Source organism: Paroedura picta, chromosome 8 (assembly GCF_049243985.1).
Source record: "Paroedura picta isolate Pp20150507F chromosome 8, Ppicta_v3.0, whole genome shotgun sequence".
Taxonomy (NCBI): Eukaryota; Metazoa; Chordata; class Lepidosauria; order Squamata; family Gekkonidae; genus Paroedura; species Paroedura picta.
This window is the reverse complement of record NC_135376.1, coordinates 94100450-94124978: the sequence shown is the minus strand read 5'-3', so window position 1 is coordinate 94124978 and position 24529 is coordinate 94100450. Positions and strand designations below refer to the sequence as shown.

General features: G+C 45.8%; 2 protein-coding genes across 3 annotated transcripts; both read left to right on the top strand.

Annotated features, from left to right (window-relative positions):
* Nucleotides 1-2214: 2214 nt before the first annotated feature.
* Nucleotides 2215-12016, top strand: LOC143843966 (pulmonary surfactant-associated protein D-like). Of its 2 annotated transcripts, none has more exons than XM_077350850.1 (5): nucleotides 2215-2387; nucleotides 4182-4375; nucleotides 5738-5854; nucleotides 6914-6997; nucleotides 8359-12016. In XM_077350850.1, the coding sequence occupies exons 2-5, from the start codon at nucleotides 4192-4194 to the stop codon at nucleotides 8733-8735; spliced, it is 762 nt and encodes a 253-aa protein (XP_077206965.1). In that variant the 5' UTR covers nucleotides 2215-2387; nucleotides 4182-4191; the 3' UTR covers nucleotides 8736-12016. The 2 variants fall into 2 exon arrangements, with proteins under 2 accessions (XP_077206965.1, XP_077206966.1); XM_077350851.1 differs by having other exon boundaries at nucleotides 2260-2389; nucleotides 4185-4375.
* Nucleotides 12017-14338: 2322 nt separating this feature from the next.
* LOC143843964 (pulmonary surfactant-associated protein A-like) lies at nucleotides 14339-24082 on the top strand. The gene is made up of 5 exons (XM_077350847.1): nucleotides 14339-14478; nucleotides 15576-15762; nucleotides 19489-19608; nucleotides 20302-20379; nucleotides 21200-24082. Exons 2-5 carry the CDS (start codon nucleotides 15588-15590, stop codon nucleotides 21574-21576), a joined length of 750 nt encoding a protein of 249 aa, XP_077206962.1. The 5' UTR covers nucleotides 14339-14478; nucleotides 15576-15587; the 3' UTR covers nucleotides 21577-24082.
* Nucleotides 24083-24529: the final 447 nt, after the last annotated feature.

Here is a 24529-nt window from a genome sequence, read left to right as displayed (position 1 = left end):
TAAGGGGTGGAGGGACTACTCATCAAGTTTGCAGATGACACTAAATTGGGAGGACTGGCAAATACTTCAGAAGAGAGAGACAGAGTTCAACGAGATCTGAACACAATGGGAAAATGGGCACGTGAGAACAAGATGCAATTTAATAAAGATAAGTGTAAACTTCTGCATCTGGGTCAGAAAAATGAAAAGAAAAATGAAAAGCATGCCTACTGGATGGGGGATACGCTTCTAGGTAACACTGTGTGTGAACGAGACCTTGGGGTACTTGTGGATTGTAAGCTAAACATGAGCAGGCAGTGTGATGCAGCGGTAAAAAAGGCAAATGCCATTTGGGGCTGTATCAACAGAGGCATCACATCAAAATCACAAGATGTCATAGTCCCATTGTATACGGCACTGGTCAGACCACACCTGGAGTACTGTGTGCAGTTCTGGAGGCCTCACTTCAAGAAGGACGTAGATAAAATGGAAAGGGTATGGAAAGAATGATCCTGAAGCAGTCTTCCATATCTTCCCTGGGGACAGCCAGTAAATAAGTTTTTTTGTCTCAATAACAGAGCCATTACCTGGTCTCTGTTTCTTTGCCTCAACCTGGCAAATGCATTATGTCCTTTATTTTAGGGGTTAGTTGCAGACATGAATTGGGTATTTAAACAGTTGCACGGCCATAGCTGTGCGTGTAATGTTTGTGGATCAAAACCACACACCCAGCATGCCCTGTTTCCTGTACTTCCTTTGTACTTCATGTTGCAGAAACAGCGGTGTGGCAGTTGCTGGCCTTTCCCGTTCTCCATCTCGTTTCCCTCAGATATGTCAGCAATTACACATTTTAAGGAGGGAGAAAAATTATAGGTTTTTAGTGAGCTGAAAGAGGATGCATAATCCTGATTTAGACTCACATCTCCCCCTTTGCAAGACTTTCTAAGGTTTCAAAAACCTGCAAACCTGAGGGACTGCAGCAGGGACAGTTTATCCATGTAGCACTTGCTATGGGCCCCATACTTCCAGGGACCTCACACAGTGCCTTCCCCCCTATGGATCAGGGCCGTAGCCTCTCTCCTCCCCATGTTTCCCTATTTAAGGACATTCGGAGTGACACCCCTTTCCACTATGGGGGCCCCTCTGCCCCAAGTCTGGCTGCTCCCACCAAAATTGTACTGGACTGTAGGCTGCGGGGTGACAGAAATATTGGGGCAGTATGTCTAGTTTCAGACCGTTTTCACCTGGGTGTAAACTGCACGGAGCTTTTGTTCCAACCCCAGATCGATTCAGTCCCTGCCCTATACACAGAATGCGATTTCCGTTTGGATTTTGGCCGATTTAAATTTTCCTTCTGCAGCAAGAAGGATTGATCCGGAGTGACCCTACCTTTATTGTGCAATATCTTAGAGTGCTTTTAATCCTGAATATCCAGCTTGGGAAAGAAAGCTCTGTGGTAGAGAACCTCTGATAGGCTACACCTGGTCATGTGACACGCTTGCCTTAAAGGAGAAGCCCCTAATTTCTCTCAACTTCTGTCGGTCCTGGATTTTTCCTCCTTCCTCTGCCTTTTCCAATCCTCTCCCCCTCCCCTCCAAGAAAAGAAAGAGGCTCCCTGCCTGGCTCCTCTCCCCCCCCCCCTTCAAGAAAAGAAAGAAAGAGGCTTGGCTCCCCCCCCCCCCCTTCTGAGCCTCCCTAACCACATGCAGAACACTTTTCTGTTTCAGTGGGGAGGGGGGGGGAGAAGAAGACCCGAGTTCAAAGCGATCTGAATTCAACAGGATTGACAATGGAATAAAGAAAGTAAGTGCAGACTCTGCCCTGCTTTGTAAATTATTTCGCTTCTACCGTCTTCTTGGAGCTCTGCTGAAGGGCACAGCAGCACTAGCCCATTAGTCTAATCCCAGTTCTTTTGGAATATGAGGAGTAAGATGCAAACCACAAAGTATTAGAAAAAGGCTGGTTTCTCTTTGTGTTTTGCACAGCTTATTTATTCCGAGTAGTTTTCTTATTTATCACATTCTCGGAAGGTGCAACGTTCTTCAATGACGAACAGCCCAGCTTTTTTGAAACGAGCCCAAGATAACCAAATATTATAAGATACTCCCTTTTAGCCCATAGCACACTGGCAAGTCAATTTATGAGGAGGAGGAGGGATAATCTCAAATTCCAACCATTTTTGGCCAGTAAATAGATTGAGCAAGATTTGCACTGCTTGCGGTGCCCGGAAAAGGTGAAACAACCCACAGAATTACGCAAGAGCAAAGATCAAGTACTGCCTATTTCCAGGGTGATTTCTCCGCTTCTGTTTGTCTTACTTCTTCTCAAGAGATCTCCTGCCTTTCTTAGCGGGCCTTTTCAGATCAAATAACTTGCTACAGTGGATCACCGCAGCACATTTTGTTCAGGTAAGCAACACTGGTTTTAGGTTACTGTGGGACTGTAATCCCATTGACTTGAAAAGAACAAACCCTTCCCAGCTTACATTTAACGTCTGCTTCCGATGTCTGTTGCACAATTAGTCAAATATCGCAAGAGTTCTAATATGTAACTGGGTTCATTGTTAGGGTACATTTTGTGTGTGATTATTCATGGGTTCCTGTTTGAATTGGTTAGTGAAAACTTTTAAAGGAGTCGAGGGCTCCTTTATTGATCTTTTCTTTAAAAATTGATGCTAGCTATAATGTTTTTCTGTCATAAGGTCTGAAGAAAATGATATGCATCACCCTTCCTTTCTAACTACGGAGGCGACTGCTTTGTTTAATTCCAACTTTCAATAGTTTTACAAGCTTGGGGGACATTGACATTTGCCTGACTAATTGACAGCACAATCCTAAGACTTCAATGCTTCCAACCCCGGTTGCCACTCTTGTTAGCAATGCCCTGTAAAAGGCAGATAAAGCAGGAAGGCAATTTGGCCTACCTTGTGATTCCTAGAAGACTGAGAAAGTCTGTTATCGAGGATTGTGCTCCTCCTTTTCAATAGGCTGTCAAAGAGGTCAACTTGGAGGCTTTCAAAGGCCTTCCCGCAATTCATTTTTGTCCTGCATAGATTGAAATTTCTCTAAAATGTGCTATTCAACAGCTGATATCAGTGCCCAAAGAGAAGAAGGGGGATATGGTATAGCCCTCATCAGATCTCTAAGCAGGTAATTACTTGGATGGGAGACTACCAAGGAAGGCTCTGCAGAGGACAGCCATGGCAACCCAACAATGCTTCTCACCGGCCTTGAAAGCATCTTGTTAGGGCCGCCAGAAGACCGTTGCAACTTGACGGCATTTGCGTATGTGCTAAGTACTCAATGAAATGTGCACATTTTCTTTTAAGTGACAGATGCTGTCTTTTGATGCTGATAGGGAAATTCAGCAGTCTATAGTCGTGCTTCCAGCTGAATTTGCACATAGATGTTGGGGGATGCAGCTTTTCCAACCAAATACGGCATTGGACAGGTGACATCCATATTCAACGTGCATTTTGATGGTTGTCTGAATCACATCTGCTGTTCTGCGTACAAAAATCTGCTTCCATGTTCCTTGTTTGAACATAGGATATTAGCATTTAAATCACTTCCCCAATCTGCTTCATTGGCATGGTTCCCTATCAAGGGTTCTTGGGCACTATAGTTCTGTGTAAGGACTGGACCCCGCTACATATTTGTCAGCTTTAAGTAAAAATAGAATTCCCAAGTTAATTGATGTGAAGCTTTCACCATGTTGGTTCTCCAATGTTTTCCAGATGATCATGTAGTTCAGAGAGAGAGAGAGAGAGAGAGAGAGAGAGAGAGAGAGAGAGAGAGAGAGAGAGAGAGAGAGAGAGAGAGATTAGGGTTTTTTGTACCCCACTTTTAAACACTTGAAGGAGTCTCAAAGCAGCTTGCAGTCACCTATCCTTCCTCCATCCTTCCTTACAATCGCCTATCTTTCCTCTCCCCACCTACCTGTGGGGTAGGTGAGGCTGAGAGACCTCCGAGATAATTGGGACTGGCCCCAGGTCACCCAGAAGGCTTTGCATGGGGGAGGAGTGGGGAATCAAACCCACTTCTAGAGATGAGAGGCTGCCATTCTTAATCACAACACCCAGCTGGCTCTCAACATGGAGCAAACACATGGATAAGGTCAAAAGGTTTGAGAATCTCATTTTCAAAGACCGCTTACACACAGAACAACCACCATCAACAGTGATCATCTTTGATTGTCTCTAGGGTCTCAGCAATGCACCTGCTCCAACTTTTCATGGTCCTGCTGGTGGGAACCTCTCTGGGTCGTGCAGCAGTTTCCGAAGCAAGCAGACCTGAAGTCAACACATGTACAGTGCTGGCATGTGGCAGTCCTGGACTGAATGGTTTACCAGGCAGAGATGGAAGGGATGGCGCCAAAGGAGAGAAAGGAGACCAAGGTATCGTGTTTGGAAGGTGCTACCACGTGATTATACGGCCCATACAAAGAGAAATGCTTGGCAGTCCATGAGGGTATTATTCTCTGAAAGTCTTCCAGGGTTTCTTATTCATTTTTGCAGTCTGGTAACTATCATGAGCTCCTTCCTGGGAGTGTTAACTTCAAGGTTTAATGGGCCAAAGGGCCCTCTCTCACCCCTCCCTAACTCCTGCATTCCTTCCATTCTTCTGTACCTTCCCTCCCCTTCTCCATCCCATTGTTTATGACTGGTAGAGGCTCTCCCCCCTGCTGCAAAAAGTTCTCCCTTATCTGTCCTCATCCTTGGTTTGCACAGGGGGGGTTGGAAATGTACTGCCAAGAATGGCAAAGAAAGCAGGCTGGTTGCTCCTCTATTTGCGCCTTTTAGATAAAATGCCTTCCCTATGAGAAACTATTCTCCCGCTCAAATCATCCCCCCCTATATATAGGCCCAAGGAGGCCACCCATGCTTGTCTCTGTCAATGTATGTGTTCCTGCTAAAACTTTGTCCTGCTTCACCCCGTGGAATCCCTCAATAAAGACTGACTTCTTTGCACCACATGTGTCTGGAGCAGTTCTCTACGAGGGGGTCTCCTATGGTCAGCCAGACCAGCCTACGGTTCGTGACAGTAACAGCCTGAATAGCCCTCAGTAGTCTGATATTGCCGGATCCCAGAAGGTCAGCACGGTTGCCCCTGGTTAGTACATCAGTGGGAGATCACCAAGGAAGATCTGAGGTTGCTGTTCAAGGAAGGGAATCACAAACCATCTCTGCTTGCCTTGAAAATCCCATGGTCCTGGGGTCACCATGATCCCCCATGCGGGTTTTACAGCAGCTCAGACCTTACCTGGTTGCGGTGTTCATTCCCGCTTCCTCATGACATCAGCAGAGTCCCAGCGCTGGTGCAATTCTAGCTGTCAGTTGCCCCCCTGCAAGGGAACACGGGGAAATCAGTGTTCCTTTTTTTGCAATGGGACTCAACAAGCTGCAATTTGCAGCAGGGCCATCAGGAAGCAAAAACATGGGGCCATCCCTTTCCCCGCCCTCGCAACCCTCCCCACCTTTTCCAGGCATCACTTCCACTGCCTCACTTGCTAGGCTGCCTCTTCCCCCTCCCTCAGTCTGCCCACTCAGGCCGCCTACTCCTCTCCCACCTCTGCCCACTTCTGCTGCTGTGGAGCCTCGGGAAGCATTTTTAATTAATTTGATTAAATGCTCAGGTGAGACTGTCACTTGAAGGTGGTCAACTTGGGTGGGGATTTGAAGAAGCTTTTTCATGGCTGCTCTTTGTTTGAAGGCACTAAAAGTCACAGCAATTCAGACTTTCTTCTTGTCAAACCCTAGGAGTCGGACCGAAGGGCCAACAGGGCTTCCCAGGAAAGGCGGGACCACCAGGCCCAGCAGGCCCAATGGGAGTTCAAGGACGTTCTGGTGACAAGGGACAAAAGGGAGAAGCAGGAGGTAAGATCTCAGCTTTTTGAGGGCCGGCTGGCATTAGATGGTCAGCTGGTACTATCCCATCTAGGCTGGCCAATCTCTAGGTGGTAGCTGAAGATTTCCTAGAATTAAATGTCATCTCCAGATGACAGAAATCAGTTCCCCTGGAGAAAATGGCCCCTTTGGAAGGTGAACATGATGGTATTATGCCCCACTGAAGTCCCTACCTTGCCTAAACCCCACCTTCCTCAGGCTCCACTCCCCAATTCTCCAGGTCTTCTCTGATTTGGAGCTGGCAACCCAAACTCCATCACACGGCCAGGCAAGTGAAAGCTCAACAACACCCTCCTCCATACAACTCTTTCTTCACTTCAAAAGCCTCTTCCCCCCCCTCCCCCCCAATCCAGGCACATTTTCTAGTTTCATGTGATGTCTAGTCAGGTTTCCACTTTTTGGGGTTTTTTTTTTTGTTTTTTGCTTCTGTGTTATTGATAGTCTGAACTTCTCACTTGAACTCATGGCAGCTAACACAGAGTGAGTCAATGCAAACACAGCTGCTTAATAATTGTAGCAGTGGGGGACTCCGGGGCCAGAAGACGGACCCCAGCTGGAGCAGGAGAGGCAACATTGCTCAGCAACCCAGCAGTTGCTTCCATCAGTCAGCACTGGTTGGTATGACAGGGTGTACCTGCCTCTTTGGGGAACAGGAGATTGGCTCCCTGGCATATGCCATGCATCAAGCGTCTGTGGGATTGAGCATTGGCGGAAGCAGAGGCTTGTGGTAGCCCCCACTCTATGGCGGTTGTTGGGCATGGGGGTAGATCCATTGGGAGGGGGCTGAGCCTGAGCACCAGCCACCCCACGTAGAGTTCTGCAAGAGAGAAAGGCGACCTACAAAGTTTTTAAAATAAATACATAAATAAATAGTTCTAAGAAGGACTCTTGGATGTGGCATAGCAATTCACTAAAATAAATGTCTACGATGAGCTGTAGAGATGATTTTTGAAGGAAATATCAGTTATGATTACTAATCAACATTTTTTCAAGGCTGCTGCATTATGCTTTCGTATTTCTATTCCTTAGCGACTGACACTTTGCGAAGCCAAATGGCGGCTTTGGAAACAAAGTTCCAGGCACTTCGAACTGAATTCAGCAATTACAAAAATGGTAAGATACAACAAATATATTTTATTGCATTAAGAATGTAAGAAGAGCCCTGCCTGATCAGACCAGTGGTCCATCTAGTCCAGCATCCTGCCTCACACAGTGGCCAACCAGTTCCTCTGGACAGCCAAAAACAGGGCATAGTGGTCAAGGCCTTCAGAAGAAGAGCCCTCCTGGGTCAGACCGGTGGCCCATCCAGTCCGACTTCATGTCTCACAAGCTGGCCAGTGAGGGGGAGCTCACTGACTCCTTAGGCAGCCAATTCCACCGCTGAACTCTGACTGTGAAAAATGCTTTTCCTGATATTTAGCCGATGCATGTAGTTTAAAGTCACTCCTTCAGGTCCCATCCTCTGCTGCCAACAGAAGCCACTCCCTGCCCCCCTCCAAGTGACAACCTTTCAAATACATCCTTTTTCAAGTGAGGCCTCCAGAAGTGCAGGCAGTACTCCAGGTGGGGTCTGACTGATGCAGTATGCTACTCTGACTGTGATGAACCACTGGGCTGATTGAGTACGAGGCAGCTTTGCACATTTTCATGTGTGCTCTGTGATCTTCTGTCAATGCCTTGGGGAGGGGAGGGGGATGCTGGGGGGAGACCGCCAGTACGAGGGCTTTTGCAAGTGTTTGTATGATGATACCCAAAGGCACCTATTTTGCAAAACACTGATTTGGGCGTACCCAAAACCAGCAAGCTAGCCATGAGGTCAGTGCCATGAGAGCCCCTCCCATACAATGACCTCAGCTTCATTCCTAGACTACAACCTGTTGTGTCTGTAGACCTACCAAGGAATGAGCTTGAGGTCTGAGGCAGAATTTTAATCAGCCAATGCATGGCTAGATCTTGACTGCTGGATCCAGTCAATTTGAACTGAAACCGACCTTTGAACTGACACCTTGGCCAATCAGAGCTTTTCTACAGCATTGGAGGCTAGAGGCAGCTTGTTAGTTTGGGACAAACAGAGAGCTGCACCTTTACTAATGCCGATTTTTCAAATATCAAGGGTTATATCCACTCCAGTTTATTGCAGGAGAAGGGAGTAGGGTCACTCTGGATCAAGCATGCTTGTTGCAGAGGGAAAATTTAAAGTGCCCAAAATCAAAATGGAAATTGCATTCAGTGTAGACGGCAGGGATTGAATCGATCTGGGATTGGAATAAAAGCTCCGTGCAGATTCAGCCCTGGTCTCTGAACCCATGAATCTAACACAACCCATGCCACACCATGTCCTTCCCAGCAGAGAACCTCTTTCCTGTGGCGCACCCTAGAGGGTTGAGTGTGAATAGGGACACAACACGGAAGTAGGTGAATTACAAGGGCCTTTCAAGATTCTCACAGCTGACACTTTTTCCTTCTGGTCCCAGTGGCGCTACTGCAGGGGCTGACAGTGGGACAGAAAACATTCATTTCAACTCACCGGCATGACACTTACACAAATGGCAAAGCCCAGTGCGAAAAGGCTGGAGGAACCTTGGCCTCCCCCAAGAATGCCGCCGAGAACTCCGCCCTGCAAGAAGTGGCAAAGAGGGATTCCAAGTTCGCTTTCCTTGATGTAAACGATATCCAAACAGAGGGCAGATTTGTGTATGCAAATGGGGCCCCAGTAAGCTACACAAACTGGAAAAGTGGAGAGCCCAATAACTATAATGGAGTCGAAGATTGTGTTATTATTCTGCATGAAAATGGCCTGTGGAATGATTATAACTGTGATACAAAATCTCTCATTGTTTGTGAATTCTGACCTATATTATTTGGATTTATCGGCCACCTCTCCGTGCAAACAAGGCAGCTGACAACAGTAAAAAATATATACAGGTAAACAGAAAAGCCTTTGTGAATCATTAACTAAAAATGGAAACTAAAATCCCCAATAGAATTCCTCTTTCTCTCTGATTCTGGCAGGGTTTTTAAGTCTGTTTTCAGAGGTTAAGGGAGATGGAGAGGAGGGGACCCCCATCTGATAAAATCTTGTACCTAGGTGGAAGAGTGCCACCTTGCAAAACCTTTGGAACCATGCCAGTTCCAGAAGGGTCTGAGTCTCGGCTGGCTACTCATTCCACCAAGAAATGGCCAAGAAAGCCCAGGTTCTGGTCAAGGCCCATTAAACCTCCCTGGGAGAAGGGACTACTAGTAAGTTGTAATTTGCAGACCTGCAATGGTGCAAATGTGCATGCATGACAGTTTTGCTCAAGTGCGCGTGCGTGGGGCTGCCATGCATGCGCATTTGTGCTTGCAGCGGGGGCACAAACGTGCATGCGCGGCAGCTCTGCGCATGCGCAAAACTGACGCACATGCACATTTGTGCCCTCGTTGGGCACAAATGCCCATGAGTGGCAGGTACGGGCATGCGCGTTAGCGCCACCGGTGTGCCACTGGCTGCGCTTCCCTCTCCCCCCCTGGCAAGAAGCTTGCCAGGCCGCAAACTAATTGGCCGCTTTGGTGGCTGATTTGCTCGCGGCCTGGCAAGCTTCTCGCTGTGGGGGGGGGTGGGGGGGGAGCCGTGGCCCGCTGCCAAAGCTCTTGTGGCCCAGCACCAGGCTGCAGGCTGGGGGTTGGGGACCACTGTTCTAGTGCTTAGATTATGAAACACCAATATAGTGTCCATAGGCACTACCTTGGCGACCAGTACCTTTCCTGGTGCCCAACAAATGTTTTTAGAAAATAAGTGTGGCCATGTGGGGTTCTTCCCAAAGACGGCTTTTGATTTGCCACTGGAGAGTTGATTGGCTATTTGCTTTGGTGGCAGCTACCACCAAACTGTTGTTTTTATTTTGTCTCACTACTCTTTTCCAGTGTTTTTTTTTAAACTATCCCCCTTCTCTTGTTATGGGGAGAAGGGTAAATGATTGTAAGTTGTCTTGAGAGTCCTTTGGGTAGTAAACAGTGGATTACAAAAAACAGCTCTTCTAATCAGATAAATTTTTTCACATGCCTTTATTATACATGCCTAATTATCCCAAGTACATTGTTTTAGGGGCTAGGGTGCCCAACCGTAGCCCGGGGACACAAATTTGATACATAAGCCACATTCCAAATATCCTGCAGACACTTACCTGCTCAGGCACTTCTATTTTTTCTGAAGCATGGACTTCTACACATCTGTGTAGTAGCTATACTTTCCCCCGTACACCTCTTAATACCCATTCAATCCTGCTTTCTTTAGTTTAAATTCTTGTGTGTGTGTTTTAACTGATTTTTTAGTTGCTTTAAATTTAAATTTTCAAAAACTCGGATTTGTTTTCATTTCAATCTAGTTCATTTGAAGAGTTTCTGTAAGGGAACACCCTGGTGAAGATCCCATTGTAACCCCTCTCACTAGTTAAATTCCCCAACTCAGCTTCTAATATGGGTAATGCTGTGAGTGCTTGGGGCAATAACTTTTACTGTAACGTCTGGTAACACAGATCCACTTCCATTTAATGTATTGGGTTTCATGAGAGCAAAGAATTGGACCTTAGTGTTGGAAAAGAGGTGAGAAAGTAAAAGGAGAAAATTAAAAGTGGAGCAGTTACATGTGCACATGTGGGATAAGTCAGAACAGGGGCAGTAAGTGAAGAAGAGAACCACTTCAAAACAAAAGGCATTGCACTTTATGAAAAGAAACCATGTTATTTAATGTCTTAGGACTGTTGGGAAAAAAACCTTTTCCCTTAGCAGAGTTACTGTCGTAAAAGTTAGCAGAGTTATTGTATAAATGATGAGACAAGACAAGGCAGATTTACTGTATATAAAAAGACAAACTTTACTAGCTAAACAGGGTAAGGGAACTGGAAGTTAAAACAAGAAAATATACAGGAGCCATATACTTTAGCTGTTACATGGTTGAGATTCAAGATGGATCTGCCTCTCTGCCTAAAGCAGAAAGCTCCTCAAACAATGGGAGGAAGTAGAATTCTGTCTCTTCCTGCCAAACTTGTGTACATGACAAACCAGAGTAAGACCATGGCTGCAGCTAGGAAATTTACATCTGAAAACAGACCATTTGACCCATTCTGCCTGTCCCACTAGTAACAAGTGTATACAAACAGTTTAACCCTTTGACTGGCAGTCTGTGGCTGGCTCTTGCTAAGAGACACTGGGAGTTATGTAGACCTCTGTTTCCCTTGAGCCTGGCAGGATTTCCTGCCACAATTTCAGGCCTTTCCCACTGAACCAGGGCCTAGTCTGCATACAAAAGATAATGCACTTTCAATAGGCTTTCGCGGCTGGATTTTCCTATGCAGAAGGAGGAAAATCTACTTCTAAAGTGCATTGAAAGTGCATTATCTATTGTGTGCAGACTAGGCCCAGGATTCTCAGTGGGCTTTTACAAGATCTGAGGGAATAGAATCTCAGCCTCAGGGGAAAAACACCAAAGTCTTGATTAACAACTAGGGTTGTGCGATCTGGCCACTGAAGCAGCCGTTCCTGCCCGTAGCAGCCAGAGCTGTCATGGGATGTGAGGAGGCGCCAGCGCCGGCGCACCAAGCGACACACACACGCAGGCACAGAGCTCTGCACCTGCGTGTGTGTGTCGCCTGGTGCACCCATGCCTGCGCCTGCACCTCCCCTCCCCCGTAGCGCTGGCTGCTATGGGCAGGAACGGCTGCTTTGCTGCCAGATCGTATAACCCTGTTAACAATTGAGGGGGGTAGTGAGATAAAATGGCAGAAAGATGGGCTACTGGCTTTTGAAGCCAAATGCGGAGGTCAGATGGGTAACTGAAAGCAGTTGTACTATTCATATAATGGCAAGATGGAGATTTTGCTTTGGCATCCTGTTAGCAGAACATCATCAAGTTGGCCCCCTCCTACAAGAGCCCTCCTCTGGAATGAGAGAAGCATCTGAAGACAATGACTCCTAAACACCAGCAGCAACATGGAATTGATTTGAACTGCACTTTAATTGTTTTAATTGCTTGTGTTTGTTTTAATGTTTCATTTGTATTATGCAATGCTTTAAACCTCCCTGAGCAGCAAGCTGACCAGGAGAGGCAGTTATATACATCCAATCATCATTTATTAATAAATAAGTTCAGATCGAGATGGTGGTGTTCTTTGAAGCTCTTCACACAAATTTGAAGGCCTGTCTTTTCCTATATGAACAGACCCCATTCCTATCAACTGCTGTTGCTGTTCGTCCTTCCCCCTAAAAAAGATGTGGAGAGTGATCTCCCTTCCATGTTGCTTTCCCGCATTCTTGTGAATGAGGAAGGGCCTCAGCATTTAGACAGGGATCAGAACTCCAGCTAATGGGCGACAGGGGTAGTCAACCAGTGGTCCTCCAGCTGTCCATGGACTACAATTCCCATGAGCCCCTGCCAGCATTTGCTGGCAGAGGCTCATGGGAATTGTAGTCCATGAACATCTGGAGGACCATAGGTTGACTACCCCTGGGCTATTACCCATCTTGAGATCCTAGGTTGTGCAAAAGGTGGGCTTATGGTTATTTGAAATAAATAGTAATTTACATTGATTCTGGTAGCTAGCCATGTTGGTCTGAAGCCATAGTTTGAGTCCAGTGGCACCTTGAAGACCAAAAAGGTTTAGTTCCGGGGATAAGCGTTCATGTGCACACACACTTCTAGCCCATGACACTTCTGGTCATTGGTGGCTTGATGGTTTTGAGCAATCTGTGACACATTCCCTGTTGCAGACTTGCCTTTGTGGAGTTCATTGCATTATCCCTTGAGGCTTGCCAGAGCTGGGTTTGGCCCCATTTCAACAGACTGTTATGGATTTTCATTATCAGTGGGATTTTAATCTCCCAGAGTGATAACAGGTAGTGTGAGGGGCTTTTATGATTCTGCCCACTGTTAACATTTTGCCCCTCGTTTTCATTTGTGTTTCTCCTTCCCCGTTCTAATGTGTATTTTTGATAACACTGTTCTCCGCGAAGAACAGCCAGTGAACTTGAAGTGAGTGAGTAATCGACAAATATACAAACCAAACGCAACAGTTCAGAGGAATAATCAGGTGTCAACTTTGGAAATTCTCCAGGAGAAAAGAACACAAACACACCTGTTTGTGTGCTTCCCTACAAAGGACCCTCGAGGAGCCATAATGGATATAAGAGGAAGATGTCACTTCAGGAGGGGTTACACTGATTCCCAACTTCTGCATGTCTCAGAGTGTAGACACAACTCACCCTAGGGCTGAAACAGATGAAATTATCTACCTGCCTATCTAACAACGATCCTCCACAGTAAACCCCCCATAAAACAATCCTAAAAAAACCCAACCTTGGTGGCAAAGAAACTCCCCCCCTCCAGCTCCACGGACTTCTTAAAACTGCCTCAAGGGACAAACCCAGGGGTAGCCTGTCTTAATGCTGGGGCATACTGCTCTGGCACCGTGCTGCCAATTTTCTGAGGCTGGTCCCGTGCTCTGGAGAGCAGGACTGGCTTCAAAACATGCTTGGTGGTGGCGCCAGAGCAACAAGCAGGCCTCAGTCCTGGGGCTCAATGCTGTGGTGCTGCACCACCAGTCTTCCAAGGCTGGTCTCGTCCTCTGGAGAATGGGACCAGCTTTGGAAGATTCTCAGCAGTGGCACCGGCACCAGAACAACAAGCGAGCCTCAGGGCTCAGGGCTCTGGTGCCACACTGCCAGTCTTCCAGCGAGCAGAACCGGCCTCAGAAAAAGGGAGGTGAGCTGGTGGCCACAAAGCAGAGAGGCCCAGCACTGAGCCCTGCTGTGGTGGCGCCTGTCTTCCCAGGCTGGTCCCATCCTCAGGAGAGTGGGACCGGCCTTGGAAGAGTAGAGCTGCAGCCAGTAACGGCAGAGCAGTGAGTCCCAGCTCTGAACCTCACTGGGGGCTTTGCCATGCCAGAGCCCCAAAGGAGCCCTGCAGCCACCAGCCACTGAAAGAGGTAACGAGGGGCGGTGGAAGGAAGAAGTGTGTGTGTGTGTGTGTGTGTGTGTGTGTGTGTGTGTGTGTGTGAGTGAGTGAGAGAGAGAGAGAGAGAGAGAGAGAGTTGAAGGGGCTGAACTGCCCCTGTATGCTGATTAGTACATCGAGTGGTCACAGGTGAGGTTGCAATGGGGGAAAAAACCAAGCACATGCTCTGGTTTCTCATACTGGATTTGATGTAGGAATGGTAGGAAATGGTAGGCATAAGGATCAGAATGACAAAACAATCCAGGGTGGATTATGCCTGTGTATATTTTGAATTATTTCACCATCACTTTCCCTCCTCCCATTCTCATCCACATTTTGGTTCAAGAACTTTTCCCCACTTTTGCCATCAGAATGGAATCCCCACCCTCCCAGCCATGAATGGTGAGATTGTCCTCACAGGGCCCTTGAAGCTATTTGAAGTATTTGCCCAGCAAATGGAGTGTATAAGCAAAGCAACAACTCATTCAAACCTGCCCTGGTCAAATTTCCACCTACATACAAAAGTGTTTATCGAATTTCCACTTAAATCTGAAGCCACCCCTGGGACAGCACTATATTAAGCCGGTGGAGCTGAGATCCTCCTCGAATTTTGCTGTGGAGCAGAAAGGTAAGTCCAGCTCAGAAACTGGAATGTGACCTGAGATTATTCTTCGCAATGCCTTGCATTCGAACATTTAAAAGATGTTGGTGTTCGGGTCAACCACTCGGCGGATGAAGCTGCCTTCTATTAAGCCATTGGTTCCTTCATCTCATTATCTTTGATGGAGTCTGAAATCCTAGAGATGCCAGAAATGGAGCTAGGAGCTTTAGCAAAAGCTCTGCCATTGATTCAATCAAGAAGAGCATAGGAAAAGAAGTCGGAGGAAAATAGAAATATTTTGCCTTTAGAATTAAGGACCAACACTTTCCCCCTGAAATGTTTGAACAGATGATGAAAGGTGTTGTAAAGTCACAGCTGAATTATCGTGATTCTGTTGGGTTTCCAAATCAAGACACGCTCAGAAGTGGTTTGCTATTGCTTGCCATGGACATCCTCGGTGGTCTCCATTCAAGGACCAACGAGAGCCAACCCTGCTTGGCTTCTGAGATCTGATGTGATCAGGCTGAGGCCATCTAGATTAGAGATTCCAGTCTTTGGGTGGGACCTGGGGATCCCCCGGTTTTACAGCTCATCTCCAGGCAAGAGAGATCAGTTCCCCTGGAGATAATGGCTGCTTTGGAGGGTGGACATCATAGCATCAAACTCCACTCCCTGCCCCAAATCTCACCCACTCCCAGCTCCACCCCCAAAGTCGCCATGTATTTCTCAGCCCAGAGTTCACAATCGTCATCTAGGTCAGGGCACTTTTAAAAGAGGTATTATGGTCTGTTTGGGGCTAAGAGAGCCAGTTTGGTGTAGTGGTTAGGAGTGCGGACTTCTAATCTGGCATGCCGGGTTCGATTCTGCACTCCCCCACATGCAACCAGCTGGGTGACCTTGGGCTCACCACGGCACTGATAAAACTGTTCTGACGAAGCAGTGATATCAGGGCTCTCTCAGCCTCACCCACCCCACAGGGTGTCTGTTGTGGGGGGAGGAATGGGAAGGCGACTGTAAGCCGCTTTGAGCCTCGTTCGGGTAGGGAAAAGCGGCATATAAGAACCAACTCTTCTTCTTCTTCTAATGTAACACCATTCAATGTTCAATGTGTATTCTTTTAATAGAACCAATCAGAAATGAGGCTGTTGGACCACCTGTTTCATGTTGTGGTAGTGGTGGCTGTGTTTTCCCTGCCATGTGATGGAGAGGACAAGTGTGCAGGGACTCCAGGGATACCCGGGACGCCAGGAGCGAATGGGCTGCCTGGGAGAGATGGAAGGGACGGTATGAAAGGAGACCAAGGACCACCAGGTAACTGTTTGATAGGCAGTGCTGGAGATTTCTAGTAAACATATTGTATTCAAAGAAACGTAGGCCTTCTAGAACTGGGCAAGAACTCGGATTCTAAGGATTTCCCCTCTATACTGATATCTTGCTCAGCAAAACTGGAGTTCCTTTCGCTATAGATTTCACCCCATAGGCCAAAGAATCAACACTTCTGTATTTGTAGTATGCAAGTCTTGGAGGATTTATCTCATTACATACTATACTGTCTGCTTTATGCACAACCTACGGCAAAATTTCTTGCTGAGATATTATTTGATCTGGTTTTCTATTCTGTTACTCAGAAGATAACCTCTCTCTTATCTAATTCTGATGCCCATCTGTAACAAGTAGCTATATATATATTGGTTTCTGAGCCCTGCTGGGTGGAGTCCCTGTCTGGACTATGGGCCAATCAGGAAGCCTGGCCCCACTAGTGCCCACCCCCAACAGCAGCCCTGGCCAGGAGTGCTCTGGCGAACTCACCGCCATTGCGCTCTTGCCCACCGCGCAGAGAGCCCACTGGAGGGCTGGTGAGTGCAGGGGGGAGGGCTGGCTCCACTCCCCCATGGGCCTGAGTGCACCCGGGAGGACTGTCTGCCGCCACCTATCCCAGCTTTGCTGGGCGTGAGATCCCCGGCCAGCCTGGGAGACACCAAAGCACCTCTTCCCTCATCTCTGTCTCTCTTTCTCTTCATCTCTCTCTCTCTTTTCTACCTCTTCCTACATCTCTCTTTCTCTCTCTTTCTTCCTCTCTTTCCCTCTCACCCTTTCTTTATATCTCTCCTTCTTTCTATCACACATTTTCTTTCTCTCTCTTTTTCTCTCTCTTTCTTCCCTTCTTGTTTACTTCTCTCCCTCTCTTTTATATCTCTTTCATTCTTTCTTTCTCTGTACTTCTCTCTCTGTCTTCCCCCCCTCTTTCTCTCTATATTTGTCGCTCTTTTCTTCTTTCTCTCTTCCTTACTCTCTTTCCTTCTACCTATATTTCTTGCTATCACTCTCTTCTCCCTCTCTTTTCTTCTCTCTATCTTTTTTATTCTTTCTACCTCCCTCTTTCTCATTCTTTCTCCCTCTCTCTTTGTAATTTCCCCCCTCCCCCATGCTAGTGCCTGTTGTATTAGCTACAATGAGCTTTAATTCTAGTTTAACATATAAGATGTCATTATATACCCTGGCAGCAAGGAAAACTTTTTTGTCTGCTGCTTTGAATGTTTTATGGTTTTTATATAGTAAACTATTCCATTTTCAGGAGACTTTTGTTTTATCATATATGTCTTGTAAATCTGTTGTTTATAGTGGTGTTATTTTGTAAAGGCCTGCGGCCATATACATACAAATCTATTACCTACATACATATTACACATGTGCATGTAAGTCAGAGTGATGCCCTTTTCCTCCAAAATTTGTTAGTCTGGTTATAAACTTCAGGCTGTTTATGTGTACAGGGGGGGGGGGAGAATAAATCAGAATATCTATATGATGGTGGAAAGCACTGTCAAGTCAAAACTAATCCATGGCAGTCCCACAGGGTTTTCATGGCAAGAGATGTTCAGAAATTATTGACCATTGTGCGTAGGGTTGTGTGCTTCAGCTCGGTTTGGCTGCCTCGGTGATCACTGAAGCCCAAAGCGGCATGTAGGAGGCCAGTAGCGTGATGCAGAGAGGGGTGGTGCGCTACCAGTATACTACCCCTCCTCTCTGCACCACGGTGCTGGCCTCCTACATGCCGCTTCGGGCTTTGGTGATTACCAAGGCGGCCCAACCGAGCCAAAGAGCACACCCTTAATTGTGTGCCTTTCTGTAGCCAGCCTGGACTTCCGTGGTTGCTTCCCTTCCACCTTCCCTTCAGCTTTGCTTCCAAGATCTGACAAGATCAGGCTAGCCTGGGACACCGAGGTCAGGGCAGACAGTTTGCCACTGCCTTCCTCTACATAACAGCCCTGGGCTTCCTCGTGGTCTCCTGAGCTGGGGCTAACTTGGGCTGACCCTGTTTAGCTTCTGACAAGGCCATGCTAGTCTGGGCCATCCAGGGCAGAGTCTGCACTTACATTGTTTATTCCATTGAGAATCCTGTTGAATTCAGATCGCTTTGAACTCGGGTCTTCCTCTTCCCCATTGAAACAGGAAAGTCTTCTGCACGTGGTTAGGGAGGCTCAGAAGAGGGGGGGAGGCTAATGGAGACTCTTTCTTTGTTTTCTTGAAGGGGGGGAGGATCCAAGAAGTCAGAGGAGGGAGGAAAAAATCCTTTCTTTTCTTGAAGGTGTGTGTGGGGGGGGGGGGGGGACGAAGACGGCACAAAAAAAAATCCAAGACCAACAGAAGTTGAGAGAACTTAGGGGCTTCTCCTTTAAGGCTTCTCCTTGTCACATGGCCACCTGTAGCCAATCACAGGTCCTCTACCACGGAGGAGAGCCCAGATTCAAAACAATGCGATTTTCTGAATATATTCAGGCTTAAAAGCACAGGAAGATATTGCACAATAAAGGTAGGGTCACTCCGAATCAATCTTTCTTGCTGCAGAAGGAAAATTTAAATTGCCCCAAATCCAAACGGAAATCGCATTCTGTGTAGAGGGCAGGGACTGAATCGATCTGGGGTTGGAATAAAAGCTCCATGCAGTTTACACCCAGGTCAGAGAAGCAGCCATATCCTGGAGTATAAATTGTTACACAATGCCTTTGGGAAGAGCTTCCTTGTCATGTTATTAGGAGGTTTCCTGGCAGAGGAAAATCCATTTTTGTAGTGACAAAATGGTCTTCTGTTCAATTCAAAGTAGTTCTTAAGAGAAAAAAATAAGACGATATTGAGAAGCAATTATTTATACAGGCACATGTATGCACACACATGTGCCTGTGACATGATCCTTCCCTGAGCTCAAAATATGAGGTGAAAAACTGAGAAGTACCCCTAATGAAGTCTGCACGCCCAATAAGCAGCTGGACCCATATATGGGCGGATGACATTTTTTATATTATTGATATAATGCCCCTTCTGCCCAGCTTTCATGGGCGTGTGAGAATGTCTCCCTGGACACACTCTAGAAATGCCGCTTCATTTGTCCGTATAATGGGAACCTGCCCTCCGGTTCTGTTTTGCTAGGCACAAGTTCTTTTGGGGAGGACTATAACCCATTTAGTCCTGATTGGGAGGGGGCTTTGAAAGCCAGAAATCAGTTTCCCAGTCAAGGCTCTGGCAATGAATGTATAATTTTACAACTGAAACTCACAAAACAGGGACTTCATGTCTCTGTGTGTGTGTGTGAGTGTGCAGGCGTGTGCATGTGTAAAGTCACAACTGATCTTGAGGATTATCCAGGCAAGAAAAACAAGTTTCCCTTTATTTGTATCCATATAGCAGACCTGGTTTTCTTACTAACTGGGGTAACCCCTCTTAGTTTCTGACATCTGATGGTTTTGCTGATAGTGGTAGGCAATACTAATACTAATACTAATACTAATACTAATACTAATAATATTGATTCAGCCTAAGTACAGGATACAGGAACTTTAGGGGAAAATTAACCAGAAACAAAAATAAAATGGTGCATATCCTTCAAATGCAATTCTCTCAAGGAAGCTGGTATATAAATATGGTATTAGTTGAGCCTATGGTTCAATCTGCTGCCTTGGGAGCATTCTTCACCCCTTGTTTTTCTCACTGTGTATCGAGGAGTAAAGTGGCTTACATGTTTGTTGCTGATGGTTTCTCTAGGTCCTATGGGGCCCCCAAATGGTTTGCCAGGTGCTCCTGGAAGAGATGGACTTCCTGGTCCAGAAGGGGGAAAAGGGGAACCAGGCGAGAAGGGAGACAGAGGGGAACCTGGAATACAAGGTAAGAAGAAGGAAAAGGTCTGGCATCATGCCTAGAGTTTGGCACATGCCCTGCCCCAGCATATACCTATTCTGCACACACTGGATAATCCACTTTCAATACACTTTAGAAGTAGATTGTCCTGTTCAGCACAAGAAAATCTGGCTGCAAAAGAACACTGAAAGTGCATTATCCAGTATGTGTTGAATGGGCCCTGGATAACTCCCCTGGGTAGCATGATCTGCACCACCAATGCGGAAAATACCCAATGAGCTTCCTAAAGTATAGAATGAAGACTACTGCTTCCATACCCTTTCTATCATAGGGGTGAGAACCAAAACCTGACCAAAGAATAATGTTCACCCAGAAAAACCAGACCAAAGGGCAATGTTCATCACCCCCCAAAAATAATTATCCCGGTTCTTCCCTTTTAGAACTGTCAAGGAACCAGTCCACTCTGTCTGTCTTCAGGCAGGGGGAATATTCTTTAATGAATCCACAACAGTTTGGGCCTGTCATTTAGAAATTACGCTGAAACTGGCATAGCAGTTTCAAGGGGCAAGTTTGATAATACCTGAATTGGTTGGTTGTGTTCTTCAAAATGGTTTCACACAGGAAAATCCAGTTGCAAAAGCACTTGAAAGTCTTGGTTTTGCAATGGCTAGAAATGTCACTGAAATTCACTCTTTTTCTCCTGATCACACTGCATTGCAGGTCTCCCGGCTTCTCTTGACCCTGAAGTGCAGAAAGCCCTCAGGTATCTAGAGCAGAAAATCCTGCATCTTGAAGGAGGTAACTGTTCCACTTACATGATCTTTCATACCTGTTTAAAATACAAGTAAAGAATAACCTTAGCTAATATATCTGACAGTGGTGAGATCTTTCTGGTTTTTTAGATAAGAGAGAAAGGTATTGCTAATGGTTCATGCACTACTTTGACATTATATCTCTATATTTCTAAAAGGCAAAGTATACAGAATTTAATGTAGGAAAAAATAGAATATTTGTAATATGTAAAAGTGACAGTGATGATATTATTCTAAATGGGAAAAGTACTCCTGAAGTTTTATGTGTCATTTTGAATTTATATAATTAAGAGAGAAATTTGATGCAACGTCATCATTTATATAAGAATTTAAAGACTAGTCACTAAATATTTTTATTTAGGTACATGATATATGATAAAAGGTGCAAATATCAACTTTATATTATACTAGAATTAAAGCCCTTTGTAGCTGATACAATGGGCACTAGAACGCTGGGAGGGGGAAATTAGGCAAGAGAGAGGGAGATAGAAAGGAAGAGAGTGATGAAGATAGAGACAAAAAGAAAGAGAAAGAGGATAGGGGGAAAATAAAGAGACAGGAAACAAAAGAAAAGAGAGGGGAAAAGAGTGTAACCTGCCACCCCCTTGAACCTTCACAGAATCAGCCTCTCTGTCCTCTTTAGTGGCACTCAGTGGTCGGGTCTGGGATGTAGCTTGGAAAGTTACTTTTGCTGTTTGATGCAGCATCTTAATAACTTGTTGGCCATGGTACCAGGATGTACACATGAGAACATTACTCGTGGCAGTTATCCAATAGTTAACCATGATTTTTCAACTCATTTGCAGTCCTAGCTCTGGAAGGAATGGTAACTAAAGCGGGAGACAAAGTGTTTGCTACCAACGGGAAAGAAGTAGATTTTGAAACCACGCGCCAAACATGTCAACATTCTGGGGGTTCTATTGCAACCCCCAGGAATGAAGCGGAGAATGAGGCAATCCTGGCTATCGTGAAAGAGAGAAATCGCTACACCTACCTGGGAATGAAAGAGGGTCATGTGCCAGGAGAATTCCTCTATCTGGACACCTCCCCTGTGAACTACACAAACTGGCGTCGCTACGAACCGAATGGCAATGGAGGGGAAAACTGTGTGGAAATGAACACGGACGGCGGGTGGAATGACAAAAAGTGCAACCAGTATCGCCTCACCGTTTGTGAATTCTGAAAACCTCCCTCCATCTATGTCACAAGCCTGAATGAGTTTAGCTCCCATGGCTTCTTGGGATTTGTAGTTCTGCAAGGGTAACACAAGGGAGTTGATTGTCATAGCTTCTTGCATGGGGGATCCTTGAATTGTGAGGTCAGAGGAGATTTTTCTGTCAAATGGGTATAATGCTGATTTTAAGGTTGTAGAGTTAAGTGTTATGGGATTCATATAACATATTCCACAATTCCCCTATAATTTAGAATCTATTTTCTCATGTAATGTCATAACAGTGCATCCTGGCATGGAGAGATTCAACCAGAATTAGGATTGTCAAGCTTCCAAAATTAGGATGTCCAATGATGTCGAAGTATTTAAATGAGTGCTTTACAGATCATTACAGCTGGACTAAATGGCTAGGCCAAAACCTGTGAATCTCCAGTAGATCTAAATCCATTTGGAGCTGAGCCAGAGCAGACACATGGTGCACAAATGCATATTCAAATTTTTGTAAGTGGGTATGAAAGTTGAGATGGTTATTTTTGTTTATTGGTTATTTCAATGTAAATTAACATCACCCCGACATCCGTGAAGCAGATCCTGTACTCAAGCAGAGCTACCTTGGTGTAGCAGTTAAGAACGGCGGCCTCTGCTCTGGGGAACCTGGTTTCATTCCCCTCCCCACTTCTCTACATGAAGCCCAAGGGTGACCTTGGGCCAGTCCCAGTTCTTTCAAAGCTCTCTCAGCCTCACTTACTTCACAGGGTGTCTGTTGTGTGGAGAGTAAAGAAAGGCGATTTTAAACTTCTTTGAGGCTCCTTCAGTTAGTAAAACAACAGGGTACAAAAAAACCAGTTCTTCTAAATACAAATGTCAAATTTCCTGTAAAAAACATAAATAATATGCAATAACAGTGATTTTGTGGGTTAAAAAACCTTCATGCACGACACCTAAAATAGGGAATTTTGGGAAAAGAACGTCTCCCGCTAGCTTGAGGTCATAGTGAGTTCACTGAGGCAAAATTTAAACCAGTGGCTTTCTTGAGCTTTCTTGCTCAAAGCTCACACTCTTAACCTGATTTAGCAGAACATGGCTATAAGTTAGATCTTTCTTCTGTCGAGGCTACTTCAAATACAATAAAGACTCATCTAAGCAAGAACATCTCCCAGAGCGGTTGTGAATTCTTGTCTAGCAGAAATCAGAGTAATCGCTGACTTTACTGACATATATTTGTGGAATAGCAGGTGTTACAAGGCCTGTTTGTCTCCAGGGACTGTTCTTTTAGTATCATTGCAGAACAGGAATAGCATTTGAGCAGATACGCCAGTTTACGTTTTGCTTTGTTTGTTAAGTTTTCTAAGAGCACAATTTTTCCGTGCAGTCTTAGCTATGGGAGAGAACCCCCAAGTGGCAGGTTCTGACACGCAGAGTCCCATAGGAAGCTATTCTCTCCCCAGTGTTATTTAATATTTACAACCATCCCCTTGCCCAGAATTCCTGACTGGGTTATTATCAGGACACTACCTGTCAACACAACCAGATTCTTTGGCCAAATGGCTGGAGGCCGTGGTGGATTGGCTCAAGCGGAGTTGACTGAAGCTGAATCCAGCTAAGACAGAAGTCCTCTGGCTGGGTCGGCATGTGATGAGTGAAGGAGTGCAACTCCCAACTCTCACCGGAGTCCAATTGACACCGGTGACCATAGCCAAGAGCCTGCATGTGACTCTGGATGCCTCTTAAACCAGATCACAAATGTCGTTCACCAGGCGTTTTATCATCTCTGCCAGGAACAATAACTTGCACCCTACCTGTTGACACCTGACCTAGCCACCATGATCCATGCAATGGTCACCTCCAGGGTAGATTACTGTAATTGTCTCTACACGGGGCTGCCCTTGAAACTGCTCCTGAAACTTCAATTGGGTCAGAATGTGGATGCACAGGTTCTCACAAGGACCTGGTGGAAAGCACGCATACAACCTGTCTTCTCCCAGATCTGACTTTTTATTCTCACCTTCTGAGCTCTAAACAATCTGGAACCTTCATATCTATGGGACCTTCCATTATTTTCCCCAAATAATGTTATGTTCTAGCAAACAAAATCAGCTTAGGATTCTTGGCCCAAGGAAGTTAAATTGGCCTTTACCAGGACCGAAGCTTTCTCAGCCCTAGCTCCAGCCAAGTAGAATACTCTCCCAAAAGAGATCATGGTCCTGCAGGACCTTAAACAGTTCCACAGGGCCTGCAAGATGGGTTTGTTCCACAAGGTGTATGGTTGAGGCCTAGGAACAACTTTATCGTTTGCTAGCCTGTCTACAACACATCCAACTAGATTCCATCTAAGTGAATTATTCTTCCCACTCTTTTTTCACTTGGGGAAGGAGATGACTTACTCAATATGTATTTTCAATTAAAACTTAATATTTAATTTTCTTCTGTATTTTAAATCCTTCTGTAAACCGCCCTGAACCTCCAGAGAAGGGCTGGGCATAAATGCAAAAATGAATAAAACTGACAACAAAATGGACATGAGTGGTTCTAATGGACAACAGTTTTTCTTGATCATGGGCACTTGTCGGTGGGCCTGACCCATCTCCCTCACAATGGCCCAGATACTAGATGAATGTCCCTATGGGTGTTCAAGTGTACCCTAGTTGCCCAGACTGCAGTTAGCATGCTTTCGAGATGCTACAGGTATTCAGTTCATGACCAGCTGGATACCACCATGTTGTCGATATAAGCAGCCACATAATCTTGGCATAGCCAAATAAGTGGTCCACTAATCTCTGCAATGTAACATCCACTCTGTGCAGCACAAAGGACATGGTCACAAATGGGTGCACTCCCTTGATGTGGCAAATGCCATCTTTTCCTTATCTTGGGATCTGAGTGGAACCTGCCAGTGGCCCTTGGGTCATATCCAGGGTTGTCATGTAGTATGTTTCACCTCTCTAGCAGCTATGGTTCTTGGGTT